The 26,902-nt window shown below is 41.0% G+C and overlaps 1 protein-coding gene and 2 long non-coding RNA genes across 6 annotated transcripts in view; 2 read left to right on the top strand and 1 right to left on the bottom strand.

The window, feature by feature from the left end:
* LOC310688372 overlaps positions 1–26,902 on the top strand; it is a 342,987-nt gene that overhangs the window by 24,223 nt on the left and 291,862 nt on the right. The window lies entirely within an intron of this gene.
* Positions 1–26,902, bottom strand: part of APC (APC regulator of WNT signaling pathway) — a 63,352-nt gene that overhangs the window by 21,120 nt on the left and 15,330 nt on the right. For all 4 annotated transcript variants that reach the window (XM_083464367.1, XM_083464368.1, XM_083464369.1 and 1 more), the window contains 7 exons: positions 18,396–18,548; positions 15,155–15,239; positions 14,420–14,621; positions 10,444–10,552; positions 8,442–8,555; positions 7,812–7,895; positions 1,789–1,893 (listed from right to left, as the gene is read on the bottom strand). In XM_083464367.1, the coding sequence (XP_083320493.1) occupies positions 1,789–1,893; positions 7,812–7,895; positions 8,442–8,555; positions 10,444–10,552; positions 14,420–14,621; positions 15,155–15,239; positions 18,396–18,530 (834 nt within the window). In that variant the 5' untranslated portion in view covers positions 18,531–18,548. The remainder of the gene's footprint in view (positions 1–1,788; positions 1,894–7,811; positions 7,896–8,441; positions 8,556–10,443; positions 10,553–14,419; positions 14,622–15,154; positions 15,240–18,395; positions 18,549–26,902) is intronic.
* On the top strand, positions 6,818–10,272 carry LOC310688361. Its single transcript, XR_014516893.1, has 3 exons — positions 6,818–7,686; positions 8,803–8,912; positions 10,258–10,272. It is a non-coding gene; the product is annotated as an uncharacterized lncRNA (long non-coding RNA).

Below are 26,902 nucleotides of genomic sequence, written 5' to 3' on the forward strand. Positions count from 1 at the left end.
TAGCTGGAAAAGTATACAAGCGAAAGCACTGCAGCTGTAATGATCTGTCCATGGAACCTAATACTAAATTCCTTATAATAATCAAACCTGCTTTGGATAAGCTATAGAGCTTAAACATTGGCAATTATGAAGATGACCAATCAATTTGTTCTTCCAGAAGTTGTTAGAAAGCCCTGAATTTGACAAAAGACCCAAATCATGCTGAACTGTATTTTTCAACTGATCCTACTGAAGACAGAACCAGTTAAATATACTCCAAACCTATTAAAATAGTAGTAAACAGGAGTCCTTGGAATGTACCAATCCCCATCTGAATGTACCAATCCCCAAACTGGATACTCACTCTACCTCTGCCACCACCCTTTCTGATCCTGCTTGAATATACTCTTATTTTTTTCTCATCAACACAACTAGTTCTGCTACATTCCTAACCTACTGTCTTCAACTCTATTCTCATCTCACGTGGTGCCGTTTTTTATTCTTATTTTAATATTCTCTCCATTGAACACATCGCCAAATGGATTTTCCTTGTAAAAATGAAGTTCACTTCTATCCTTTAGCTAACTTAGGAGCATCCACATTTCAGCGAATTTCATTTGCTCTCCCTAAATGCAGCAGAGCGCATGCAGAACAGTGCAGTCATGCAGAAAGAAGTGTCGCCTTCTGAAAAATACTATGGTAGCCAAATCATCAAGTATAATATTCATTTGACTATCAAAAAAATGTCTGGGCTTGACCAGGGTATTTATTTTTATTTATTTTTTGCCTTCTAGTAATAATATCCTCTGCCACAAGGTAGGTTGACCTGAGCTCCAGAAATGAAATACTGGTGCCCAATCCATTAAGCCTTTTCCCCCTGGCCTTGCATAAAAAGGAGGTAATCCCCCAGATGTCTCATAGCAAGATGGATTGAATGACTCATATCCATAAAGCTAGTGGGGGTGGGGAAATAAGATTAATACTATAAGCACAATTTTTTTATGAGGGAAAGTCAGAATTGTTCTAAAACACCAGGGTTATTCATACCAAGCTCTCTGGCTAAAAGACACTTTTCTCATCACCTCCTGAGTTCACCCACATTAAGGTCCCATACAAGGTATGCTGTAGCTTATTTACAAGAACATTTTTTTAATTGGTTTTAAATCTGAACAAATCGGGTTTAAACTGTATGTCAGTCTAAATGAATGTTTAAAATGTTCCACATGATGAAAACACAACCGGACAACAATTGTATTACTATATACATAGCAAAGGAACAGCAGGAAATAATGAAAAATATATCTGCTTCCAATATAAATGAACAATTTGACTGATGATAATTTATTATTCTAGTGGTTTATAACACTGCCTTCCACCCCCCCCCCCAAATTTATAATCATAAGCTTCTACTTTGAAGCCATAAAAATAATGCAGAATTAGCAGCCATTTTAAAATAGTATCAAAGAAAATTCCCTGTATTAATCACATTTTAACTTGAAAACCTGGCTATATCAACATGAATTTGATAGCCATGCAAGGCTCCTTTCCCTTAAATTTACACATAATAGCAATCTGACCAAGATTTGTACTTGCTTACAGTGTAGAACATTTAAATTCTATCTATATGGTACATTCCTTTGTAACAGATTAAAGAGCACTCATCTTCTCCAGCACAAAGCCTTCTCTGATTTAGTGCACCTGAAGGAATCCATTCGCGCACAATTATATTGCCATAGCAGACTCACTATATCCCACCTCCTCAAGCACCATATGTTGAAGCATTACTTATAAATAAAATGTTGACTTTACCTGACTACTGCCAGCAGTTGCCACGCTGATTTCCGCTGCTCCTTGACCTTCATTTTGCCTCTCAGCTTCATGCGAGCCTGCATCGTGCTTGCTTGGAGGTGCCCTCTGTCAATGTAAGAGTTTGCGACATTACGCACAGAAATGGAGTACGCTTCCACTTTAAGCTTAAAACTGTGAACACGTCAATGCTGTAGCTTCACGAACCACTGAACTATGCTTTATTTTTCATAACCTCTAGCCTCAATAATTAGCAGCCGAGAGCGACCGCCTAAGCAAAATTGCAGGATGAAAGTGAAGCATGTCCTCTGAGGATTATAGCTCTAGAAGACAAAGGATTTGCTGTGAGATACAAAACACCATCCTCCACCAGCTGTGCTCACATCACTATCAGAAATGTAACAGAATTGGAGCAAACAACTGTCTCCTCTGCAATGTCACATGATCTATGCACTTACTGGAGGCTATGACTGGAACAGTTAAAATATTACTTACGCTTCGCAATCAAATAGAAACACCTTCTGGGTGGATAGCCCAAAATACACATAGTACACCCGTTTTGTACTATTTGGAAGCTTTCCACAATTTAGTTATAGCATGACACATGTCGGAGCATCCATCTTAACGTGAAAGAAATTTAGACAAGTGGTTTGTCCCCAGACTAATCGTTCTGCAACTCAATGAATAAAATTGGACAACGTAACAGTGCTGTTTCCTATTAAAAAGGCAAACCAATATATAGAAAATAAAAGCCAGATTTTTTTTCATACCATCTTAAAGGTAATGAAAGTTAAAGGTTGTGAAATTTTATTTTTAAAAGTGACTCAAATGCACAAAGAACTGCATACAGAACAGGAGATACACCTTTATTCAGTTTTTTACTGTCTGAAGCTTCATTTATACATCCCTTAAGAAAAAAACCCCTATAGAACAGTTTTAAAGGAATCACTGGCCCCACTATAAAAAAGGGTTAGATCCCTACCGCCTACAAACATTGTATGGCCATGTGCATTTCAAGAAGTTCAGTGCTGTATTAGACTGTGCGGTTCTATGGCTGAAACTAATGGCAATAATTAAATTGAACATGGGGCTATTAGAGAATAAACTGGGACACAAAATAATCTACAGTAATAATCCAGTATGTTCAATCTTTTTCTCTCCCTCCATCCATGATAAAAGTCAGAACTCAGGGACCTCCACTGAAGCTAAATGTTGAAAGATTTAGGAGAGACTAAGTACTTATTCACAGAGTACATAGTTAAATTATGGAATTCACTTCCACATGATGTTGTGATGGCTACCAACTTGGATGGTTTTAGTGGATTAGATGAATTCATGAAGGATAAAGCCGGCCATTGTGGCTAGTAGTCACTGATATGTTCTCCTTCTGCTACGGGGGCAGCAAGACCAACAGGGGGATACAAGTGCTTTAAAACAAAGTCAACTGGACAATTCTGAAGGAAGTCAGAGCACAAAATGCGTAGGCAGCTCTAATGCTTCAGCACTCGGCAGGCAGCACCATTGCTAAGATCTTGTGAGAGACTCCCAGAGCCTGTGCAAGAGCTTCCCAGAGCTCAGTAAGCAAGTCTGAGAACTTAAAAGCTCTTTCTGTGCCAAGAAAACCCAGTGTGGAGTGAGCTTTGAAGCAATTTCAGCTTGTGCAATTTCAGTTGGCCGGCTGTGGAGCATGTAAAGCTGGAAGTTAAATATGCACAAGATGCAAGTTGACTGTATATGTATCTTGGTTTTCTTCCCAGGAGCTCAAGGCTGTGATCACTGTTTCTGCCCCTTCCCTTTTTTATATTCACAACAGCCCTGTGACGCAGGCCAGGCTGAGAGTTGGTAGTTCAGACATCTACATACTTAAAAGTATTTTTAGCCAGTTATCATACATAAGGGTTGGCAAAAAAGAATTTCCCATTTGGGTAATAATAATAATAATAATAATAATAATAATTTATTATTTATACCCCAACCATCTTGTAAACATCAGGCCTATGAAACATTGCAGTTAAAGCAAGGAAGATTCCTTTCTGGCTTCCTTTAAATTATCTTTGAATAACATTACCGAAGAATTTAAGAAAAGCCCTGCTGGACAATGACCATCTATCCCAGCATCCTCTTCTCACAGTGGCCAATCCCTTTTCTATGAAATGCCTGCAAGTGCAATGAAACCCTCCCCGTCCTATGGGAACACAGCAAACTGTATTCAGGCAACTGTGGAGCCAGAGCATAGCCTTATCCTCCATGAATTTGTTTCATTCCCTTTGAAAGCCAGGCAGATTGGTGGCCCTCACTGCCTCCTATGTGAGTGTTTTGCACAGTTTAACTATGTGCTGTTTGACATATATTTGCACCTTGCTTTTTTATCCAGCAACTTGTACATTTCCCTCCCCTCCCAAATATTTTATATTTGCCACAGCCCCGTGAAACAGGCTAGGCTAGGCTAAGTAAATATATGTGCATATGCAGCAGTTCTTGCCACTGGATTGTGAGACAGGGAGGGGGAGTGTAGGGGCCCTAATCCACATACAGCAGACCAGGTCCAGGAAATCCTGTTGGCATCCCTGGATTATTGCCAGTTGCTGGGAATCACGAGTAGGAAGAGTGCTTTTGCACTCACATCCTGCTTACAGGCTTCCTACAGGAATCTAGTTGGCAGCTGTCAGAACAGGGTGGGCTTTTTGTCTGATCCAGAATGGCTCTTCTTATGCTCTTATGTTTTTATTAAATGTGAGCTACACTTATACTGCATATGACATTACACAGCGATAGAAACACATTTATATAAATTAATCAATTACATTTCAGAATAAGCCTTCTCAGCTTTCTCCTGCTCCCCTCCCCCACCAAGACATCTGTCAAGCAAGCATGCCTTCAAACGTTAAGAAAGAATCTACTGAAAATAGCAAGCAGCAGAACTAAGCTGAACACGATTAAAAAAATAAACACGAAAATGCAAAAGGGAGTTGGGAGGGAAACTTTGTATTGGCAGGGGGTGGGGGGGTAATCAAACATACAAAATATGCTAATTAACCAAATAATAAAGAAAAAGCAAGAGATAATATTTATATAAAAATACCTCTCAGCTGCATTAAAGTCATTTTTCAAGCTTAATTGCTGGGGGAGGGGACAGTGGGTCAAACATAGAAAATATATATTGTGTGTGTGTGTGTGCATTTCTGTGTTGAGGGAGACCCACATACCCCTCTTAAAAGTTTTTGGTTAACGGAATTTGAGAAACACAGTTTGACAAAGACCATCTTACCAGCTTAAAGAAGGGAGGAGGGGAGTCACAGCAGACTAAGAATCTGCTACTAAAGACACAGAAAAAGGTATTCATACATACCCATGCACAGTCGACACCTAAAAATTAAGGCTGGTAGCAAGAAACAAGAAATAATTTTCCAGCCCAGTTAATCACACAAATCATGGGTATATCTTATATCTTGGGATGTGTGATCAGGGAGATCTAGTACAGGTAACATAAGGAATCTTAATTCTCTTAGTGTTTTCCAAGCCAGGCTGGCTGTCTAGCAACTATCTACAACTATATTCAAATTATTGAATTCCATTATTTAGCCATCTAGAAGTTTCATTTTCAGCAAAATGTAACCATCTTTATAAAGTGTTGTTTTACTGAACCCAGCATCTCACCCCTCTCCCTTTTTACAGCTAACCAGGATGCAGTATGTCTGACAGGCATGAAGCCAACATAATTAGTTTCAATCTTCTGCTAAAAGTTTGCAAACTCTTATTTGAAATTAATCATGGTTAGTGCCATAATTTATTTAAAGCCCTTATATTCAAAGCAGCTGAAGAAAACATCCTACAACAACGCTGCCATACCAAAAAACCTGTACAGATCTAATAGAAATCTACAACAAAGAAGATCAAAAACTACCAAACAATAATCAATAATGGGTATAACATCATTAAAATAAAAGCTAAGGGAACAGTCAATTTAAAACAGCCAAGTCTGCGAAATCAGTCCAGTATTGGACAGATGTCTAAAAGAAAAAGTATTGGAGCCTGAAATGGAAGGAGAAGTGGTGAAAGGAGGAAATTTGGACATGAGATAAGAAGGAAAGAGAAATTAACACATGTAGTACTCCAGATCTTCTAATCATAGCTTAGAGACTGGGACGGGCTGTATTTCAGCGGTAGAGCATATGCTTTCATGCAAAAACCAAAACCAAACTCATATTGGCTCCCTGATATTGCCAGATAAGGTGGGAATTGTGTCTGTCGGAAATCTTGCAGAACAATTATCAGGTAATGTAGACAAGGAGTGGGGAACTGGATACAACCTGCCAGCCAGATCCTGGGTTTCTTCCTGGCAGGCCATTATAACAGATGGGCAGAGCCCTACCCACCTGCCAATCACCTGATATCAAGTGACCAATTTTTCCTTTGTACTGCACTATAAAAGTAAATCCAAGCCAAGTGAGGCTTGACTTTACTGTCAATCAGCTGACAGGCAGTGATTTCAAGCCTGCTTTCTGCAGAGAACAGCTGCTCACTGGGAACTCTGTTGCACAGTCAATCCAGCAGGCTTGGAGTCACTGCCTATCAGCTCATCACCTGGTTCACTTTGGGAAGGAGTAAAGGTAAAAGGGCCCCTGACCATTAAGTCCAGTCGCGGAGGACTCTGGGGTTGCACACTCATCTCGCTCTACAGGCTGAGGGAGCCGGCGTTTGTCCGCAGACAGCTTCTGGGTATGTGGCCAGCATGACTAAGCCATTTCTGGCGAACCAGAGCAGTGCACGGAAATGCCGTTTACCTTCCCGCCATAGCGGTACCTATTTATCTACTTGCACTTTGACGTGCTTTCGAACTGCTAGGTTGGCAGGAGCAGGGACCGAGCAACGGGAGCTCACCCTGTTACGGGGATTCAAACCACCAACCTTCTGATCAGCAAGTCCTAGGCTCTGTGGTTTAGACCACAGCTTCACCCGCATCCCGACTTGGGAAGGAGTAAAGGTAAAGGGACCCCTGACCATTAGGTCCAATCGTGACCGACTTGGGGTTGTGGAGCTCAACTCGCTTTATTGGCCGAGGGAGCTGGCGTACAGTCATGTGGCCGGCATGACTAAGCCACTTCTGGCGAACCAGAGCAGTGCACGGAAACACCGTTTACCTTCCCGCCGTAGCAGCACCTATTTATCTACTTGCATTTTGATATGCTTTCGAACTGCTAGGTTGGCAGGAGCAGGGACTGAGCAACGGGAGCTCACCCCGTTGCGGGGATTCGAACCACCGACCTTCTGATTGGGAAGTCCTAGGCTCTGTGGTTTAACCCACAGCGCCACCCGCGTCCCTGGGAAGGAGTAGGCTGTCCCAAAGAGGTGCCAACAAGTGCACTTTAGGAGTCCCAATTGGGCACTGGCACTTTTGTCTCTACCTGCTCTGCAACTGAATGCAACTTCCTGTACATATTTTGGCAGGACCTCACTACAAAAGCTATAAAACTTCAGACATGGAATTCAATAGCTAGCAAAGGGTTCCAAACTCTCACAATAATTAAAAAGACCATAGGTGATAGAGATTAAAAATGCTGTACATATCTGTACCTGAACTCTGAGCATTTTCTCTCTCAGAGGCCGAATGGGTTCATTAAAAAATGAAGATAAAAACACCAACAGCACAATTTATTTGATCTCATGGCCAGTCTAGGATTGGTGAGCAGTGGCTACTTTGAGTTTCTCTCTTATGACTGATGCCATGTAGCTTTAAAGCAAGAGTAAACTGTAATGTATCTCTTATTGATCTGTTTCAGTGATGGATCATATGAGGTACCTTGAATACGTCACGCTCGAAGATGAAACGCCGGATACGAGTTCTTTAAACAAGGAAACTGCTGTCTTGACTAAAAGCAACACAAAATTGCTCAGCCACAGGTGAGTAACCACAAAGAGTTATTGGTTATTTATACAGAAGGTGCTCCTTGTTCAGTCAGATCGACTTATTTGTTTCAAACATGCATGTACAGTACATAAATAAAGGGCAGAAAATAAATACTAACCTCTGCTTCAGCAGCTTGGGACTGCAAGAGTTGTCTTATACGTAAAATATCCTTTTCAATTTGTTGAATTCTAGCAACTCTCACCTTGGAAAAATGAAGTTCAGATACAGGTTTATAACCTTGTTGCCTACCCATCCACAGCAATCAAACTTTTAAAAAGCCTCCGTTACTATCAAAAGGTGCCTGTTTGTAAAGGATCTATGCTAGACAGAAAAGGGTTAATTCTCCCCTTCCCGTGAAGGCTGATCCCCCACCTTTATGAAGCAATTAGGTTTCTTAAAAGCTCCCACTAGTACCAAATGGGAGTGTTTCAAAAGCCTCCATGGGGAAGCAGGACTAAGGAGGGAAGAGAAAATAAAGTGTGTGCATTGCAAGACAGTGAAAATGTATGGATGCATGTGCAAGGATGGAGGAGAAAGTGCACCCCCTCTGCTTTTGCTTCTGCCCCCCCCCCCGGCATGCAGCCCCCCCCCAAGAGTGAACATAGGTTCCTTACCCCTGCTACAGGCAGAGAAATATTATTGGTGAGGCAGTCAGAAATTTATGCACTACAGTTTTATGAAAGCTAACTAAGTTTACTGTTGGCACAGACACTCTTTCAATTTTTGTAAAACCTTGTTATATAATTACCTGTGCTCTCTTCTCCATGTCTTGGCAAGTGCCTAGCTGTTCTTCCATAGCAGCCCTGATCTGCCTTGCTTCATACTCCAATTGTCTTCTAGTCATATCTGTCTGCAAGGAGAACTAGAACCAAAACACATTCAGTTATGCTGCTAATAAACCATTCATATAATAACAATTAATTTAAAAATGAAGATCCTATGTCTATAATTTAGATCACCACCTCATTAATGTATCTTGCCCAATGAGACAAAGACTGCAACAATGGCAGAATGAGGCCATTCAAAAAAGAAAATCTATAAAGATGTAAAAGGCAATTAAAATATTTGCATGCATTTTGCTGACTTCTTAACTCCCTTCCCTAATGTAGTAAGATACCATCCCAATATCTGCAAGCTTGAAGGTCCCATTATTCCTCTACTTTCCTTTTTGAAACTTCTTGGGATGTTGGAAGGACAGATACTGAAGAATACTAGTCAGGTAAGGAATCCTCTTCCCATTCACACAGTTTCTTTTTAGCCTCACCTTTCTTTAGGTTGTGGGATGTGGTAAGTATAAGAAGCTACACAGTCCATAGAGCCCCATCCTTTGATTGTTTTAATACTGAATACTTGAGATATATTGAGTTCCAAATTTAAACGAAAAACAAGTATGCCTTGAGACCTTGACCCAAATTCAGTCTTTCGCATTTTCACATTTTAGCTCCTGCCATGAAGGCTAGCAACTTTTTAAAAGGCAGCTCCCAATAAACCAAGTACCATGTCACAATTCTAGGATATAGATGAAGCATACAGATTTAGAGAAAACATGTAACTCTGAACCCCTATAGTGGTGACTGCTCATCCACATACAACTGGCTAATCTCCCAACAAAGCATAACTAAGTCTATAATGCACACTAAATATTTTTGCAGTTTGGCATCAAGTTCCATTGTAAATCATTCTGAGAAGCAATTTTATTAATGCTAAGATGAAGACTGCCAAATAAGCTAATGATACACTGCATAAGGCTGGAAAAAAGTTCTAGACTAGACTCCTACGTGGAAGACAAGGGGGAAGAGGGACCAGATAGCTTGGTATTTCCCCCTTCTATGCTGATATTAGTCTAAAAGCAAATGGAAGCTGGTATTGGTATGGTTGTATAAGTTCTCACTTTTACCCCATTCTCTGTAAGTATGTGTGGCCTTTTGCACAGGAGTTAATTGTTAAAACACCAATGTTGCACAAGCAAAATGCTCCAATATGTGACCACAGTGGAGAAATTCTAATATGGACATGGATGGAAGAAATTACTATTATCCAATACAGAGGAATGGTGATGGGAACTAATGGATGTAAAGCTAATTATTATTAATAATAGAGAAATATGGTTTAACAAAGTGTAGAAGATAGAATGAGTGCCTTAAATAGACCTTTTCTAAGGTAATCGGGCAGACAAAGAATCAGAAGTTTTCCCCATCTTTATCCTTGGTGTTTCTTATCTCTGTGTTCTTTTCTTCCTCCTCCTCCCCTCCCATTTCTCTCTTTCTTGTCTTTTCAATTCTATCTGTTCCAGACATTATTTTATTGTATTGTGAAAACTTTAAGAAAAATCGATTACAAAAAAAAAAAAAAAGGAGCTCACAAAAGTGATATTTCCCCACCCCACTTTACAGCAGCCTCCTGTGCTCTCTGAAAAGCATTCCCCAGAGAGTCAATCAAAAATCATGGGTGTGCTGCTGCAGCTGGAGGGGTGAATTGCCTAAAAACGGGCAGAATAATTTTGCACCTGTGGAGTGCAAAGATGCTTCCATTTGAATTGGGGCAATTCTGTCTTCTCACTGCAGCCCCATATGTCACAGCCCACAATGTTTGGTGGGACCCCACTCCTTCTCTGCAAAAGATTTCTCAGGAGCTGCAGGGGAGACTGTGGTAAGGATTCATTGTGTGAGCTGCTTCCACTTTTGCAGTGTTGGGAACTGAATTTATATTGATTGTATTGGGCTGAATATGTCACTACAATTACCACTTACGTTTTCAGTAAGAGGAAGACTATCTATCCTCTTCGTCAGATTCTGAAGCTGAGCATAATACCAGTCTTTTTCTTTCTCCTCCTTTTCAAGCTCAGCTAGCAAGAGAGACCTATAAATGAAGAAGCAAATGTTAGTCATTAAATTCTGCCAGAAGTTGTCCAATTGCTGAAAAGGTAACAGGTGTAGAAAAAGTGCCTCTTCAACATCAAGTTGAAAGAAATGCGACTTCTGTGTGTACAATGGTGAAATGGGTTGGAGAACATTGTCATTTTATGTAGGACATACGATAGCCGGGAGTGCCATAGCTTTTAGTCATAAATCATCTCTGCTGTATTGTATCTAACAAGAAATGAAATGCTCAGGGTTTGACACAAATCTTCCGAGTCAAATTGCCTCCTGCTGAGCCAGTTCAACTAAAGTACACATTTTAAATGGAATAACCAAATAAAGTTAATTGACTTTATAAATGTGCTTTCATAATTCTCAGTGTTCAATTTGCAGCCTTTATTAGAGGGAAAGCTATAGGAAGCATACATAAAATCATTTCTATGAAGACAATTTTTTTTAAAGGACTGCAACTGGGGGAAAAAAGACCGTACTCAAATTTGTGGAAGAAAAAAATTAAGGGAAAAAACAACACAAATTGCTTTCCATTATGATTCCATGACTTCTGACTTCCTTTACACTTGTGCAAATATCTATCTAGAAGGCATTTCCTATTTTTTTTTCTGAACACAAACAAAAAAGAAACTCAGAATAACACTAGCATAAAGCCTTGACACAGTTGGAACACATTCCATGAAATGCCTTGAAGAAGAGGAACGGCTTAACCTGGCACAAAAAATAAATCAATTTTGGAGTCAGACAAGCATAATTTAGATGAGCATTCCATTGACAGGGGGCCACAACTGAGGAGGCCTTTGCCCCTTGATGCCACTCTCAGAGCCTCTGTCAGAGGACGCAGCTGGGCAAGGGCCTTGAGTTGTACCTTGTATTATATATTGTAGTATCTAATTATAAATCATCATAGAAATAGCTATTAATGCAACAAGATCAACAACAATGAATAACTTCAGTTGCCAAATATCTATGCTTCAACTGTTCAAGAAAGACAAAATCAAGTTTATAACTTAGAATCAATGTGGCATATGAGATAGTGTTAGCTTTGCATGAAATGAACCTAGATTAAAATCCTCACAGCGACTGGCTGACCCTAGCAAGCTATTATTACCCTAACCCCTTTCACCGGGTTGTGCAAATAAAATGGAAATACTCCATCCGTGCTCAAAATCTTTGGTGGAGGGGCAGAATATAAAATGTTACAAACTTCATTATTATTATATAGGTTGTTTCTTGGAATGATGTTTGTTCTTTTCTTACACACTACATTATACTGTAAAGCCACACAGACACTGATACTAAGTATTTTGTCTACTCCTATAACCCACAGCCAACAAAGCATAAATACAGAATACAGAATACAGTGGTGCCTCGCAAGACGAAATTAATTCGTTCCGCAAGTCTCTTCGTCTTGCGAGTTTTTCGTCTTGCGATGCACGGTTTCCCATAGGAATGCATTGAAAATCAATTAATGCGTTCCTAGGGAAACCGCCTTCAGACCAGGTCCGGGGACAGTCTGTCCCCGGACCTCTTCTGAAGGCTTGGGGGGGGGGGGACAAGGGCTTTTCTTCCCACCCCCAGCATTTAAAAAAACCCCGGGACAGCGGAGGACTTCTCCGCTGTCCGGGGCGATTTAAAAGCCCCTGGGAAGGCAGGCGGGGGGGGGGGGGGAAAGACTTTCGCCCCCCGCCGGCCTTCAGAAGAGGTCCAGGACCTCTTCTGAAGGCCGGCGGGGGGCGAAAGTCTTTCCCCCCCGCCTGCCTTCAAAAGCCGTCGGCGACAGCGGAGAAAGGCGCTGCCTTTCTCCGCTCTCCCGTGAAGGCAGGCGGGGGGGGAGACTTTCCTGGACCTCTTCTGAAGGCCGGCGGGGGGGCGAAAGTCTTCCCCCCCGCCTGCCTTCAAAAGCCGTCCGCAATAGCGGGAAGCGCTTCCCTGCTATGCCGGACTGCTTTTAAAATGCTGGCGGTGGGGAGCAAAGCCTTTCGGCCCCTGCCGGCCTTCCTGGACCTCTTCTGAAGGCCGGAGGGGGGGAAAGGCTTTGCTCCCCACCACCAGCATTTATAACAGGTCCCCGGAGATTTCCCTATGGGCTTTCGTCTTGCGAAGCAAGCCCATAGGGAAATTCGTCTTGCGAAGCGCCTCCAAAACAGAAAACCCTTTCGTCTTGCGGGTTTTCCGTCTTGCGAGGCATTCGTCTTGCGGGGTACCACTGTATGCCATAATTCCTAGCTTGCATCCAAAGATTCCTTTTTTTTAATTTCTTTTTATTGAATTTCACTTAAATAACCAAAAGGAAAAACAAATCAACAATTTCAAAAGAAATATCCATACATAACACAAAAACCCATCAGTTTCCATTACAATTCTTTGTCTTCTTCCTTAAATCTTTTTATCTTTAAATCTTTCCTCTACATACCTATTGACCTTCCGTCCCGATTTCGGGCTTCTTAATAAAACTTCTTTCTTTTTTCTGCAGCTTTAATTGTTAATGGTTTGCGCATCGTAAGATTTATATCAAACCTGCTGTAGTTTTTAAGTTTCTATAGCTTCCTTCAATGTATACCATAAATTTATTCCAGTCACTAATAAACTTTGTATTTTTTTGGTTTCTAATTTTTTGCGTCATTTTTGCTAGTTCAACATATTCAAATAATTTTGTTTGCCAATCTCTGATAGTTGGGGTGTTGGGGTTTTTCCAATTTTGTGCTATTAATATTCTAGCCGCTACTGTTGCATATTGGAATAGTGTCTTATCTTCTTTTTTAATTTCATCCCCAATTATTCCTAGTAAGGCGGCTTCTGGTCTTTTAGGGAAGGTGTATTTAAATAATTTTTTTAACTCATTATAGATAAGTTCCCAGAACTACTTCATTTCTTCGCAGGTCCACCACATATGGTAGAAATTGCCTTCTTTGATTTTACACTTCCAGCAAGCCTTATTTCCTGTTTTGTACATTTTCCCTAGTTTTGCTGGTGTGATGTACCACCTATACATCATTTCTTCCAAATTTTCTCTAAGCGTGACGCATGCCATGAATTTCATTCCACTGCTCCATAATTTCAACCACTTATCATATTCTATATTGTATCCCAAGTCCATTGCCCATTTTGTCATTTTGTCCAAAGATTCCTGTGCGTGAGCAGAAGGTACTTTCATGGTTAAACAATGTCTGGTTCCCCTTGTCCTCTCTCTCTGCTGACCCCTGCATATCTGAAAAGCCACCCTTGAGGAATGGAGGACCATCCATAATGCTATATGATAATGTGTGAGAACGTGTGACTATGAGAGAGATTTCAGTCATGCATGCTCACCCCTGGATCCAAGCCCTTGATAACCGCAATTAAGAATGAAACACGTCATTAACAACTAAAACATATGCATATTCTGAAATTCTCTCGTATAAGTTAATGAACTGTATGTATTAATATCCTATGGTCTATGGGGAGCAACTCTGAGTCTAGATTTCCAGCTAAACAGATTATTGGAAGGAAGAGGCGAGTGCCTACATAAGTCACCTCTCCATGAAGAGAAAGATGGAGAGAAAGATGGACCTGCTGTGCTTTCAGAATATCCTTCCCATCAAGCACATGGGTTGGCATGGGTAGCTTTTGTTCAATAGAGAGATCTATGAGCAGAGCAGCAGATTGTGTTCTGCAAAGCACTAATGAAGATTTTGTTTCAACATGCATTCCCAGACTTGTAGAAATGGAATTATGATTTCTTAAGAATTATCAGAATACCAGGCAAGACACAGGACTTGAAATATTTTGTCTTGTCCCTTACCCAAAGAAGAGAGGGGGACTTTTAAAATTGAAGTATTTTTCATAAAACACATAATATGATAAAAAACATTACCTCTCTTTCTCCAGTTCTTCTAAATAACCAGTGCTCTCCCTGCTTCCATTCATAAAACCTCTTCGAGGAAATGATCCCATGGGAACAGGGCTGCACTCTCCTGATCGACTAGAAACTGACCCTTCCCGGCTTCCGTACGAACGCATGGATATCTTTGGCCTTAACTTCACTCCAGGGAAGTTATTGCTGTCCAAGTTCAATTCTGAATGGAAATAAAAAGTGCCGGATATCTAACATATGTAAAAGCCATTTACATCTTCATTTTTCAAATGACCTTTTCTCCTCTTAATAGATGGAACAGGTAACAAATGCCCTAATAAATTCTAAAGTCAAAATGTTATAGTCGGAATTGGCAGAGATTATTATTAATCAACGAAAAGGATAATCAAATGGTAGTCTATGAGTTAGATTCCCCCTCTACCCAAAACAACTTCATCAGAAGCCTTGCAGCCCTATGAAATTTTAATCAAGGTGTAACTTTATCCTTATAACAAACTATTTTAAAAAAATTAAAGTTGCAAGAGAAAGGAGATATTGCAATGCCGTTGGCATGCCTGCTTCATAACTGTAAAGCCCATATTGTTAGGTAACACCCCCTTTAGGTATGAATGTTTAACAAGTTTATGTGGCAAAAAATACTTAAAGACCCATATGGTAATCTCTGATCGAATATAAACAATTATTTACACTGACAACTTTCGTTTGGCAAAACTGGCTGTGTTTTTCCAAGTTTACCTTTAAGACGTTCCAGTAAATCAATCTGTCCAGATGAAGCCATTGCCTCATCTTCAATACTTCCTTGCAGCTGTTTCAGCACCTCCTAGAAAATAAGAAGCAGTACACCACAGTGAGATACCAAAAGTTACTATTCTGCAACATCTCCTACTCCCAACAGCAATGTTTTTTCTAAACTAAACTTTTCTCCCACACCCTTGGACAAAACAGGTTAGTTGCTTTTGCTGAAACTTTTAATAAACAGTTTTACAATTAAGGATTCAAAAAAGTACTTGAAATTTCAGTACTACTCACGCGGATTATAAACAGAAGAGATTCACCCCAAAACTGACTGTAATTTTATTTTATTTGAAAAAAATTATAAACCAGTAAACATTAGCAATACATCAGTGTACAATAAAAATGTAATACATAATACAGATTAAAAAAAAGTTTTCAAAAAGAAATCTGATACTCCATGAGAGTCAACTTTTAATTGAGGAAAGCATGTAGAAAAGGGGAGCTTTTAGTATTTAGTGAAATTTTGTAAGGTCAGAGCCTGTCTAACTTCAAAGGGCAGCATATTCCACAAAGCAGATGCGCCATTACACACAGGGATGGATCTACTATGAAACTAATGAAACTTAAGCTCCTAATCCCAGAAGGGCCCCAGTAGCATCATAGTCCACATTGCTTTAAAAAATGGCTCTAGTAGACCCAATTTGAACTGGACGACTCTCAACTAATTATTATTATTTTTTGTATATAGTTCAACAATCCCAAAGTTTGAGAGTTAGTAGTACAGATGTTCCAAAAGCATAGTGATCTGTTGTGGAACCACCCTACTGAAGAAGATAACCATGATTACTCAAAATAAAAAAATTCCTTCCAGTAGCACCTTAAAGACCAACTAAGTTAGTTCTTGGTATGAGCTTTCGTGTGCATGCACACTTCTTCTGAAGAAGTGTGCATGCACACGAAAGCTCATACCAAGAACTAACTTAGTTGGTCTTTAAGGTGCTACTGGAAGGAATTTTTTTATTTTGAGTATGGCAGACCAACACGGCTACCTATCTACTACTGGAACCATGATTACTCAGACCTTGTTCCTGGCTGCGAAGGCGCCCCCACAACAGTTCAAGCTTCAGAAAAGCCCCCAAAATGTAGGTCCACAACTGACTACACTGAAGGAACTAGTCTTTGATTCTATAGTGTTCAAATTTTACAATTGTATCTCACAGGACCTCGCCCACCCAGCTACTGCCTCCCAGCACTCACTCAAAGTTGGGCGCTGACACAGAGATATTAAGGTTCAATGTATGCAGCCAATGTATTATAAACTGGTTTGTGAACCTGATTCCTTGTTCTATGGAAATTCTTAAAAATTGATTTTCCTCTCCATCTATCTCTGTCTGAAAGTTCCTCTAACTTAACACCAAATCATCTGCCATCATTTGCAGCAAGTGTACTTCTGATTAATTACTTAAACCCAGATTCATAGCTTCATTTTTTGTTGTGGTTAAGCTTGCTATTTGCACAAACAAGGTATCACATTTCTCTCAAATAGGGCAAGCGCCACTACCCAGTTAGACAAGAACACTTTTCTGATTTTATCTATGTGGGTATTGATCATCCTCCATATTACCCGTCCCTTTCGTGCCTTTTTGAGAGTGGTTGCTTCCTTTCGCCATTTTTATATTGGAAGCCTCCTCAGAGTCCTCAGTAAAACCACCTTCAATTTCCTCCCTAAGATGTAATTTTACAAGCTTACTTTTGGGTACATTAATGAATCAGATGTTGTGTAGCTTTAATCATATGCTTGCATATAACAACCACTCAAAGCAATTAAAGTCCTGTGGCAAGGAGAAACATTAAATTATGTCACCAGTTAGCGCCTCAGCAAGGGCTGCTCCTCCCAAATTGGTCACCTCTTAAGATATGGTAGCCAATTTTTGCATGATGGTTCCCGAGATCAAGGAAAACGTTTTTCCCCATCTAAGTTTGGATACAATTTGATGCCATTTTGAATCAAGATGGCAGACTGAACCTTTCAAAACTTCACAGATTTTTGGATTTCTTAGAAATCCTGAGCAATGTCAGGTACAAGGCTATTTGTGTGCCTGTATACACAAACAGTACAATTTGCAATATCTATATTAAAAGTGAATGGGTAATAAAATAGTATTAAGAACAAAAGAACATAACAAACAGAAGACGAGCGTATGATGGATACGCAGAGTCCATTAGGCTTTCAGGCCCTTAATGCTCAATGGCCTATATTCAGGTAGACTGCTAGATAAGATGTTTGAAAGATTTTCTATTTATAATAGAAGCTCTACCAATAAGTAAAACAAATTGAAAAGCATGGCTACAGGGCAAAAAGTTCACAGGATTCAAAACTTATTTGACCTAGCTTTCTGCTTTCAGAAGAACGAGTAGATACAATGAATCCATGAACAAATAATTAAAGAAATACCCCTCAGCTATTTCCTTCATGGAGGATCACCCATCTATGGAATGGTTCTGTTTAGAATTAGAAATGAAGTTCTTAAACAAAGCAAAAAAACTGTCTTATCCACAATGGTTATTCCTGTTTTGTATGGTTATTTTTCAGAAAGTGCCCAACTGAATGCTTTCACAGTGCAATATATAAAGCAGAAATGTGGTATATTTTCTGCTTTTGAAAGGAAAGCAGAAAACTAATTCATGCATACTAGAATCCAAAATATTGTTTTAGGAATTATATTAAAAGTTCTAAAAGCATAATCATTATTCTGGCACACAAAGAAAAAGTACACTGGCCTTTTATAGACACACAAAAAGATGGATGGGAAGAAATCATTAAGCATGAAAAACTAAGGGAAAACGTGGGTGCAATGAATGTAAATTGTTAAGTAACCAAAACATGTCTCCTAAAGCATAAGGAGAAAGCATAATTTCCCAGCTCTGTGAAGCTTGAGCCAAAACATGATAGCCTTAAAATACGGGTCTTAGATAAATAAATCAAATTATTTGACTATAGATATCAAGCAACCATATTCAGGATGTATCCTATGCAATTCCTCTACAATGCATTGTTCTCCAGCAGAAGATGAGCATTGACTTGAACTTTTGTAAGAAATAGTGCAGTACAGATATTTTCATGATAAATAAATTGTATTCTAGAAGGGAGGAGACAATAATATCAATGCACAAGGTGACTTATATAGGATATATTTGTGAGACAATTCAAATTTTTACTAAAGTCAAATGATCTTTATACCTTCATATTGGATGCTTCTGTTTCCAGTTTTGTAAGATGATTTGAATTATCTTCCAGTTCTTGTCGAAGGTTTGAGTTCTCCATTTTTAATGCCTCTACTTGTTTTAACAGCTGATCATATGACACTGCAGCCATTCTGGGCTACCCCAGGACCTACAGCAGAATAAAGAAGAAATATTTGTTTTGGTTCATTTGTCCCCCAAAATGTATTGTGAACTTTGAATGTTGACTTTTGAGAGAAATAATTAGAACATGCTATTTCATTTCCCAGATGAATATAGTATTTTTTGTATCTCGTGGAAGGTTTTTAAACTGATCATATAATCATATAAACCACGTTAAACTTGGCTACCTTACTCACTTATTTTTAGACCTTAACAAGCTTTGTTTAGTGACATGAAAAATGCTTTCTACCAGGAAGTTCTAATTGAAGTCAATTACGAATTATAGGAGTTCTGCTGCTTTCCTAGCCTTTACACACACACACACACACACACACACACACACACAGCAATACAAAATTACATTTTGATTGGTTCCAAATTTGGTTCAAATCATAATAAATGAATTGCCACAAAGGTTAAGTAGTAAGTTGGACCTTATTTTCAATGCTAAAGCCTCATTGCCATTTGGTTTCCAGTTTACTGAAGCTCCCCAAACTGGATCACAATGCAATGCAGTGTGGGAGATTGCTAGTGTCAGGGACTGGCAGGGCTCCAAGCAGTGGGTGGAAGAGGTGGTGGGGCCAGAGGCTGACCCAGGAGAATGGGGTAGCTATTTATGGATTTTTGTGCTTCCTGCAAGACAGAAGCAGGAGCTAGAGGATGAGGAGGGGTCTGCACCAAGAGCTGAGGGAGAGACGTGCCAGAAGGGAGCTGGGGCAGAATCCCCACCCCCACTGTCACTGGGATCAGGAGGGTCTTGAAGAGGCAGGCACAGTGACAACCTCTGTGTAGAAGTTGCAGGTTGCTTACACTTGTGCTACCAGGCAAGAGCGCTTAATCTTGGGTGTAGGTGTGGCCACCCATTACACTCCAACAGTCCAGTTCAGAGCACAAGCCCAGGGAGGGGCACTAGCCACCTAGCCACCAGAAGCACGTGTGTGTGTGTGCGTGTTTAGTGTGCCTCATAAGCTCCTGTAAGTTCATGCTTTCTCAATACAGAATTAAACTACCACCTATTTGTCCTCCTTGGGCTGGGTGTGCTCAGGACAGCTAGTAGGCGCAGTGGAAAGAGTAAGAAGTCCCATTGCTGACCTCAGAAATGCCTAGAAGAATCATCACACTATTACGTCCGAAATTGTGGACATTAGTAAAGACGGGAAATGATTTTAACAGGTTAGTTGTGCTGAACCATTTGCGTATGACCATGGGTTTATTAGGTTTCAATCAGCAAAGAACTCCCAGGGTTAATACTTAGTGAAGTAGAATCACGCAGAACCTTACCTCCAGAAGAGCCTGTATGCTCCCCAAACCTCTTTAATTTAAAGCATCTTAAACAAGGCTGATCTTGAAGATAGCTCAGAAACTCCAGGCAATGCTCAATGCCACCACTCATATCCAACCTAACTGACGTGGCAAGGCTGGTACAAGGTCAGCCAGCTTTGGAACAACTGCACTGACTTTCCAGTTAACTCTGCACCCAATTCAAGGAGCTGGTATCAACTTCTAAAGCCTCTGAAGGATTGAGATCAGAGTATCTCAGAATCCACCTATTTTCATATGAGACCCCCTGCTGTGGTCTGATCACAAATTAACTATGGTTTACTGTTGCCCCTCCCCACTTCTCATTCATGCATGAGGAGTATGAAATGAAAGCTTCTTTCATTTCTCATTTATGTTCAAGCTCAGATAACTATGGTCTCTTCCAACTCTAGTTCATTTTTTAAAGTGTCTGATAATATGATCTGCTGAGTGCCAGGTCCAGAAGAACCCCAAAGCTCTGCTGTTCAGATAAGCAGATTGCAACCTAATATAACATCTTCCAAGCCAGTCACTGCCAGTGCCCCACCAGCATCACTTTGGACTTGTTTAGAGTCAGCTTCAGAATGTTTGCCCTTACATCACCAGAACATCACCTCTAAGCAGCTGTTCTAGGCACAGTCAGCAGGTCCTGAACATTTGGTCACAGAATTGCAGAACATACTGATATAAAAGGTAAAGGTAAAGGACCCCTGACAGTTAAGCCCATTCGCAGACGACTCTGGGGTTGCGGCACTCATCTCGCTTTACAGTGGTACCTCTGGTTACGTACTTAATTCGTTCCGGAGGTCCATTCTTAACCTGAAACTGTTCTTAACCTGAAGCATCACTTTAACTAATGGGGCCTCCCGCTGCTGCTGCTGCGCCGCCACGCGATTTCTGTTCTCATCCTGAAGCAAAGTTCTTAACCCAAGGTACTATTTCTGGGTTAGTGGAGTCTGTAACCTGAAGCGTATGTAACCTGAAGCGTATGTAACCCGAGGTACCACTGTACAGGCCAAGGAAGCCGGGGTTTTCCACAGTCAGTTTTTCCGGGTCATGTGGCCAGCATGACATTCTGGTGCAACGGGACACCGAAACCAGAGCAGCGCATGGAAACGCCATTTACCTTCCCGCCGGAGCGGTACCTATTTGTCTACTTGCACTTTTTGGCATGCTTTCGAACTGCTAGGTTGGCAGGAGCTGGGACTGAGCAATGGGATCTCGCCCCGTTGTGGGGATTCGAACCATCGACCTTCTGATCGGCAAGCCCAAGAGGCTCAGTGGTTTAGACCACAGCACCACCCGCGTCCCTCTAATGCAAATGTGGGAAACCCTTTCAGCCCTAAGGTCCCAACTCCTAACACGAACCGTGGGTGGGGCCAGAGGCAAAAAGTGAGTGAATGTGACTCTTTCTACAGTATGCTACATATTTTCTACACTAATATCCACATTTTTATGTCGACCATCCAGTCAAGGAAGGATTTATCACCATTATCACCACCAACAATACATTTCAGCCAGGCAAAAGCACTTGAGGAGGGCATGGAGCAGGGTCAGTGAGAAGTAGGTGTGGCCTAATGAGAATACCAAGCTCCTAACAAGAGTCCTAGAGAGCCACATTTGGCCCCTGGACCGGAGGCTTCCCACTTCTACTCTACAGCTACAGTTGATCTTTCCAGGTGATTTAACATAGATTGGAATGGACACAGAGCCTTGTGGAACACACCCCACAGCATCTTGCCCATATCTAAGCAGACTGTTTCTGAGCAGACTTAAGAGCAGGGAACTTTTTGGGCGGCCCTAGTGCAAAGCTATTGGAGGCTGCATTTAAATAGTGTGGGTCAGACATCACACTCCTTTTAACAAAGACACACAGAGATTTAATACAGGCTCTCCTTCAATCTCTCTCCCCCCCTCACTGTTTTTTTCGTCTCAGTGCACAGAGGAAACTCCACCAGCTGCTCTTCCTGGATAGCCTGTATGCTGCATTTCCTTGCTGCGCGCGCGCACACACACACACACACACACACTCCTCTTACACAGTGAAAAAGATGAATCCATCAGGAATCTTTGGGAAATGCTGGAGCAACTCTTCTTTTTGCTGTGGCACAGCTGATTCCCAAACAGCTGAGCAATGGAAGGGGGACCCACAGGGAGACTTTTAACCTCCCCTCCCAGTGATTTGCCCGCCACTGTTATCACCCACTGATCATTTGTTCAGGTAAAGCCAAGTGACAGCAAAGGAGGAACTGCTTCCCTTGCCTTTAGGATGGGGAGTTGGGGAGGGCATTGACCAGGACCTTGGTGGGCTGGACAGGGATGCCTGGTAGGCTGGAGGATACCAACTGCTTCTATAAGAAAAGAAATGACTGGGGAACTAGCCCTGAAATCCCAACAAAAATGTGATTTTAACGAATTGTATGGTCCAAACTGCTGGAAAATTTCGGAACAATATTGTATTATCAATCATGAGATGAGGCTCATCTATGAGGGCCTACAAATCTATAATTAGGTCACAAGTCAGACTGAAGCAGGCTGATGAGGTATGTTACCAAGAATCAATCAATCAATCTCTCTTTCAATCTCTGCCTCTCTCTCTCTCTGTGTGTAAAACATACTTTCCCTAAAAAGAGTGTGTTGGACACAGGTGTAAATCTATAGTTATATTCGCCTTGCACAAAGATGGGTAGATTCATCACTGCATCCCTTAATCAAGGCAGTACCATGCCCCCTCCACTGTAGCATTCACATAACTGGACAGAAACCTGTCAAGTTACTTCCATTTGTTTGTTTGTTTTCATCCATGAGTGGCAAGAGCTGCTTTCACAATGGCAAGTATCAGCCAATATTCTCAAGGGGGAAACAAACTGAGCTACAAAAGGAACCTGGGGAAAGAATGACAGGTGGGAAGAGAGACAGCAGTTCTCCTTGGCTGAAGTTGAAGTGTGGTTGAATATTTCCCTGGCAATATTTTGTTAAAATGTCTCTAGAAGGGATGAGTGGAGGAGGAAGACTGCAGAAAGATGACGATTCAGAGTATGGGGAACACAGAAAACCATGCAAGCCAAGGGCAATCCAGCCTAAGGCTATGACATAGGATTGGGTATAATACAAATTGTAAATAAAGCAATCAATCTTAATCATAAGCTCTGGCACAAAGGATATTCTGGATTCAACCAACCCTCTACTAATACCAAGCAAATTAAACCTGTTAAAATATTGTATAGACAAGACTTAAGAAAGGAAATGAATGAAAGAAGCAGCAATACAAGCAAATGTTTATGCAAACCAGGCCAGCTTTAACAAATTCTGCTGTTCTCACATTCGCAATTCCCCCATCGATTCATTGCCTTGCCATTATGCAGTGTCAGCTCATGAGTAACAGAAGGAGATATCACACAAAGTGTGAAGCAAAACACAGCTATAACCTCAACCTGAAGATTTGGGAAAGGAACCAAAAGTCTCAAGTCTTCTTTTCTGAAGACCACTCGTAGCCAAGTAGGATTGTCTTCCATGAACACGGTCTTAATGGTGAGTCCGTAGGTGACTGTGGAGGCCAATTCTGGATCCACACATCCTTCCACAGTGGGGACATAGGTTTCTGGGTGGGAGTTGATCATGGTGAAGGTTTGCTAAACCTGCCTTCCTCTTAGCACGTTTCTCCCTTTCATCCTGAGTTTGTGCGTCTTCAAAGTCCACAACACCTTTGGTAAAGGCTGTTCTCCAATTGGAGCAATCGCAGGCCAGTGTTTCCCAATTGTTGGTGTTTATACTACATTTTTTTAGATCAAAATTCTCAGTATTGCTTTACTAGCTCCATGGTTGGTTTAATCAAAATATATTTAACAAATTAGGGATGCAACCTGTAAGAATTCTACTAACAAGAACAGATATCATCCTTTTGATTGTATTTTGGATGGTAACTGGTGAATTTCATAAATCATTGTTATTATGTTATTTTTTTTAAAAAAAGCAAACAAACTATCAGCTAAACATTGGTGTTCTGTATTCTCTCACTCACAAGAGAACAGCTAGATATTGCACAAGAATACACTATAACGTAATGAATGAAAGCAAGTTCTTTTTTAAATGAGATGCTGTGTTCATGGGGTATCCATAATTTATTGAACTTTGTTTAGCCATGTAAGCAATAATTTTTCAATGCCAGTACAGTCAAACCTTGGTTGTTGAACGTAATCCGTTCCAGAAGCACATTTGGCTTCCAAAATGTTCGACAACCGAGGTGCAGCTTCTGACTGGTTGCAGGAGCTTCCTGCACTCAAGTGAAAGCTGCGTCGGACATTCGGTTTCCAAAAAACATTTGAAAACTGGAGCATTTACTTCCAGGTTTTTGGCGTTCGGGAGCCAAAACGTACCAAAACGGAGGCGTTCGGGATCCGAGGTTTGGCTGTACTAGCATTATTAGAACATTCCAGCATGGTTACCACTTATCATAAATTTCTTCAGACTGTTTAAAAAACTCAGACGGAACAGCTGTGCCCAATACCATTAGGTTTTACCCTTGTTTGCACTTTTGCCATGTTAAAGTTCTGAGACCTTGCAAGCAGTGAATACACTGAAAGTATCAGACTGAAGTCCACAACAGATAAATCATATTGGACTTGTCAATTATACCACAGCGAAGACCTCAGGTTAACAAAACTATGAATAAAACAAAACCACTTTACTGTACATATTTCTCTAGCCATATGGCCACGCCCCTGTTCCTTGACCAACACAACATCCACTGTCCAACAATATTCCCATGATATCTGCCCACTGGTCCTGCTAGCTAGGGATGATAGGAGTTGTAATCCAAAAACAACTGGAGACCCAAGTTTGAGAAACACTGATCTAATCTCTTTTGCTTCAGGGCTCACCCACTGTTAGCATATGGCTCCTGGGAGACTGAAGGAATATGGCCATTGGACAAAAAAATCTTCCCCATGCCTCTGATCTAGATAACCTGATGGGATCCAACTGCTGCTACATCCCTACTTCTCCTTTGGGAGCAGGATCTGCTGTCTCTTGCTTCACTCATGGGAAAAAGAATGCATCCAGAGGGAGAGCAGCCCTAACCCGCTGCTGCATTGTGCAATGAGGGAACATCGTGTATGCAAAGGATCCTGCTTCTGCAGGGTCTCATTTCTCACAATTATCCCATGACTGACAGTGTCTCGCTGGGCAGCATCCGTACACAAGTCGGTTATTTCTCAGAAGCGCACAATAGGTGCTTCATTAGCTCTCTCTCTCTCTGCCTCTCTCACACACATTGAATTCTACAATATTTGGTTTTAAAGCTAATTTAAAGGGGTTCTCAAATGTTGCTTCAGTGAGTGCACATGTCAAGCAAAGGAAGTAAACTTCTTTGAACATAGTTATGAAAAACATAAAGCCACTATGAGCTATTCAGACACCTGTGAAGTGAGTTTGGAGAAGAGATGGGCTCGTCAGAGCATTTTATTTATATTCTATTATTTATATTATATTTATATTATATTATATTATATTATTTATAAAATTTGTATACCACCCTTTATTCGAAGACCGCAGGGCGCTTTGCAACATAAAAATTCAAAATACATAATAAAACAAAAGCAAACACAAACCAATACCCCCAAACACATTTAAAAGCCCATAGAATCAGCCAAAGACTTGACACCTATGTATGAAGGCACCAGGTGAGTCTCCCTGGGGAGAGCATTCCACAAATGGGAAGTCACCACAAAAAAAGGCCTGTTCTCATGCCACCACCCTCCAGACCTCTCATGGAGGAGGTATGTGCAAAAGAGCCTCAGATGAAGATTGCAGAGTCTGGGTAGGTTCAGATGGAGAGAGGAGGTCCTTGAGGTATTGCGGTCTTGAGCCAGTTAAGGCTTTATAGGTCATCACTTTGAATTGGGCCCAGAAACTAATCGGCAGCCAGTGCAGTTGGGCCAGGATCAGTAAAATATGTTCAAACTGTCTTACCCCAGTGAGCAACCTGGCCACCAAATTCTGCACTAGATGAAGTTTCTGAACTTCAAAGGAAGCCCTATGTTCAACACATTGCAGTAATCTGACCTAGGTTACCACAGCATAGACGACAGATGTTAGGCTATCCCTGTTCAGACAGGTCTGCAGCTGACTCACCAGATGAAGTTGATGAAAGACACTCTATGCTATTGAAGTCACCTGAGCCTCAAACAACAGGAGAGGATCCAGAAATACCCACGAACTATGGACCTGCTCCTTCAGAGGGAGTGTAACCCCATCAAGAGCTGGCAACCTCCCATCCATCTGGTATAGGGAACCGCCCACTAACAGTGCCTTAGTCCTATTTGGATTGAGCTTCAGTTTGCTGGCTCTCTTCCAGTCCATTACCAAGGCAAGACAGTGGCCCAGCACATCCACTGCCACACCTACAGATGTAAAGGAGAAGCAGAGCTGTGTGCCATCAGTATATTGCTGAGAACGTACTCCGAAACTCTTGATAACCCTAATAAGTGATTTCATGTAAGATGTTAAAACACCATAGGTGATAAAAGTGAACCACACATTGAAGGCTCCACAGGGCCAATGAGCACTCCCCAAGCAGCACCCTCTGGAAACAGCCATCCAAGTAGAAACGGAACCACTGCAAAGCAGTGCCAGCTACCCCTAACTCAGACAGCTGCTGATGAAGGATACTATGGTCTCCCAAACTTGGGTCTCCAGTTGTTTTTGGACTATAACTCCCATCATCCCTGACCACCAGGACCAGTGGGCAAGGATGATTGGAATTATAGTACAAAAACAGCTGGAGACCCAAGTTTAGGAAACCCTGATTGAAAAAATCAGTTTCCTTCAAGAGCACCTGGATCTGGTCCACAACCAGATCAACACCATGCAGTACTGTCTTAATCAAGAAACACAAAGTGGGACAGTTATGCACATGATTCAGGAAAGAGTTCTAAGTACTTCTATTTCCCATTTAAAAGGCATGGATCACTTATTGGAAAACAAGTAATTGTATTAAATAAGACTTATCATTACAAATAATAGATAGGTAGCCGTGTTGGTCTG

Source organism: Podarcis liolepis, assembly GCF_965112155.1.
Source record: "Podarcis liolepis genome assembly, chromosome: 11".
Classification (NCBI taxonomy): Eukaryota; Metazoa; Chordata; class Lepidosauria; order Squamata; family Lacertidae; genus Podarcis; species Podarcis liolepis.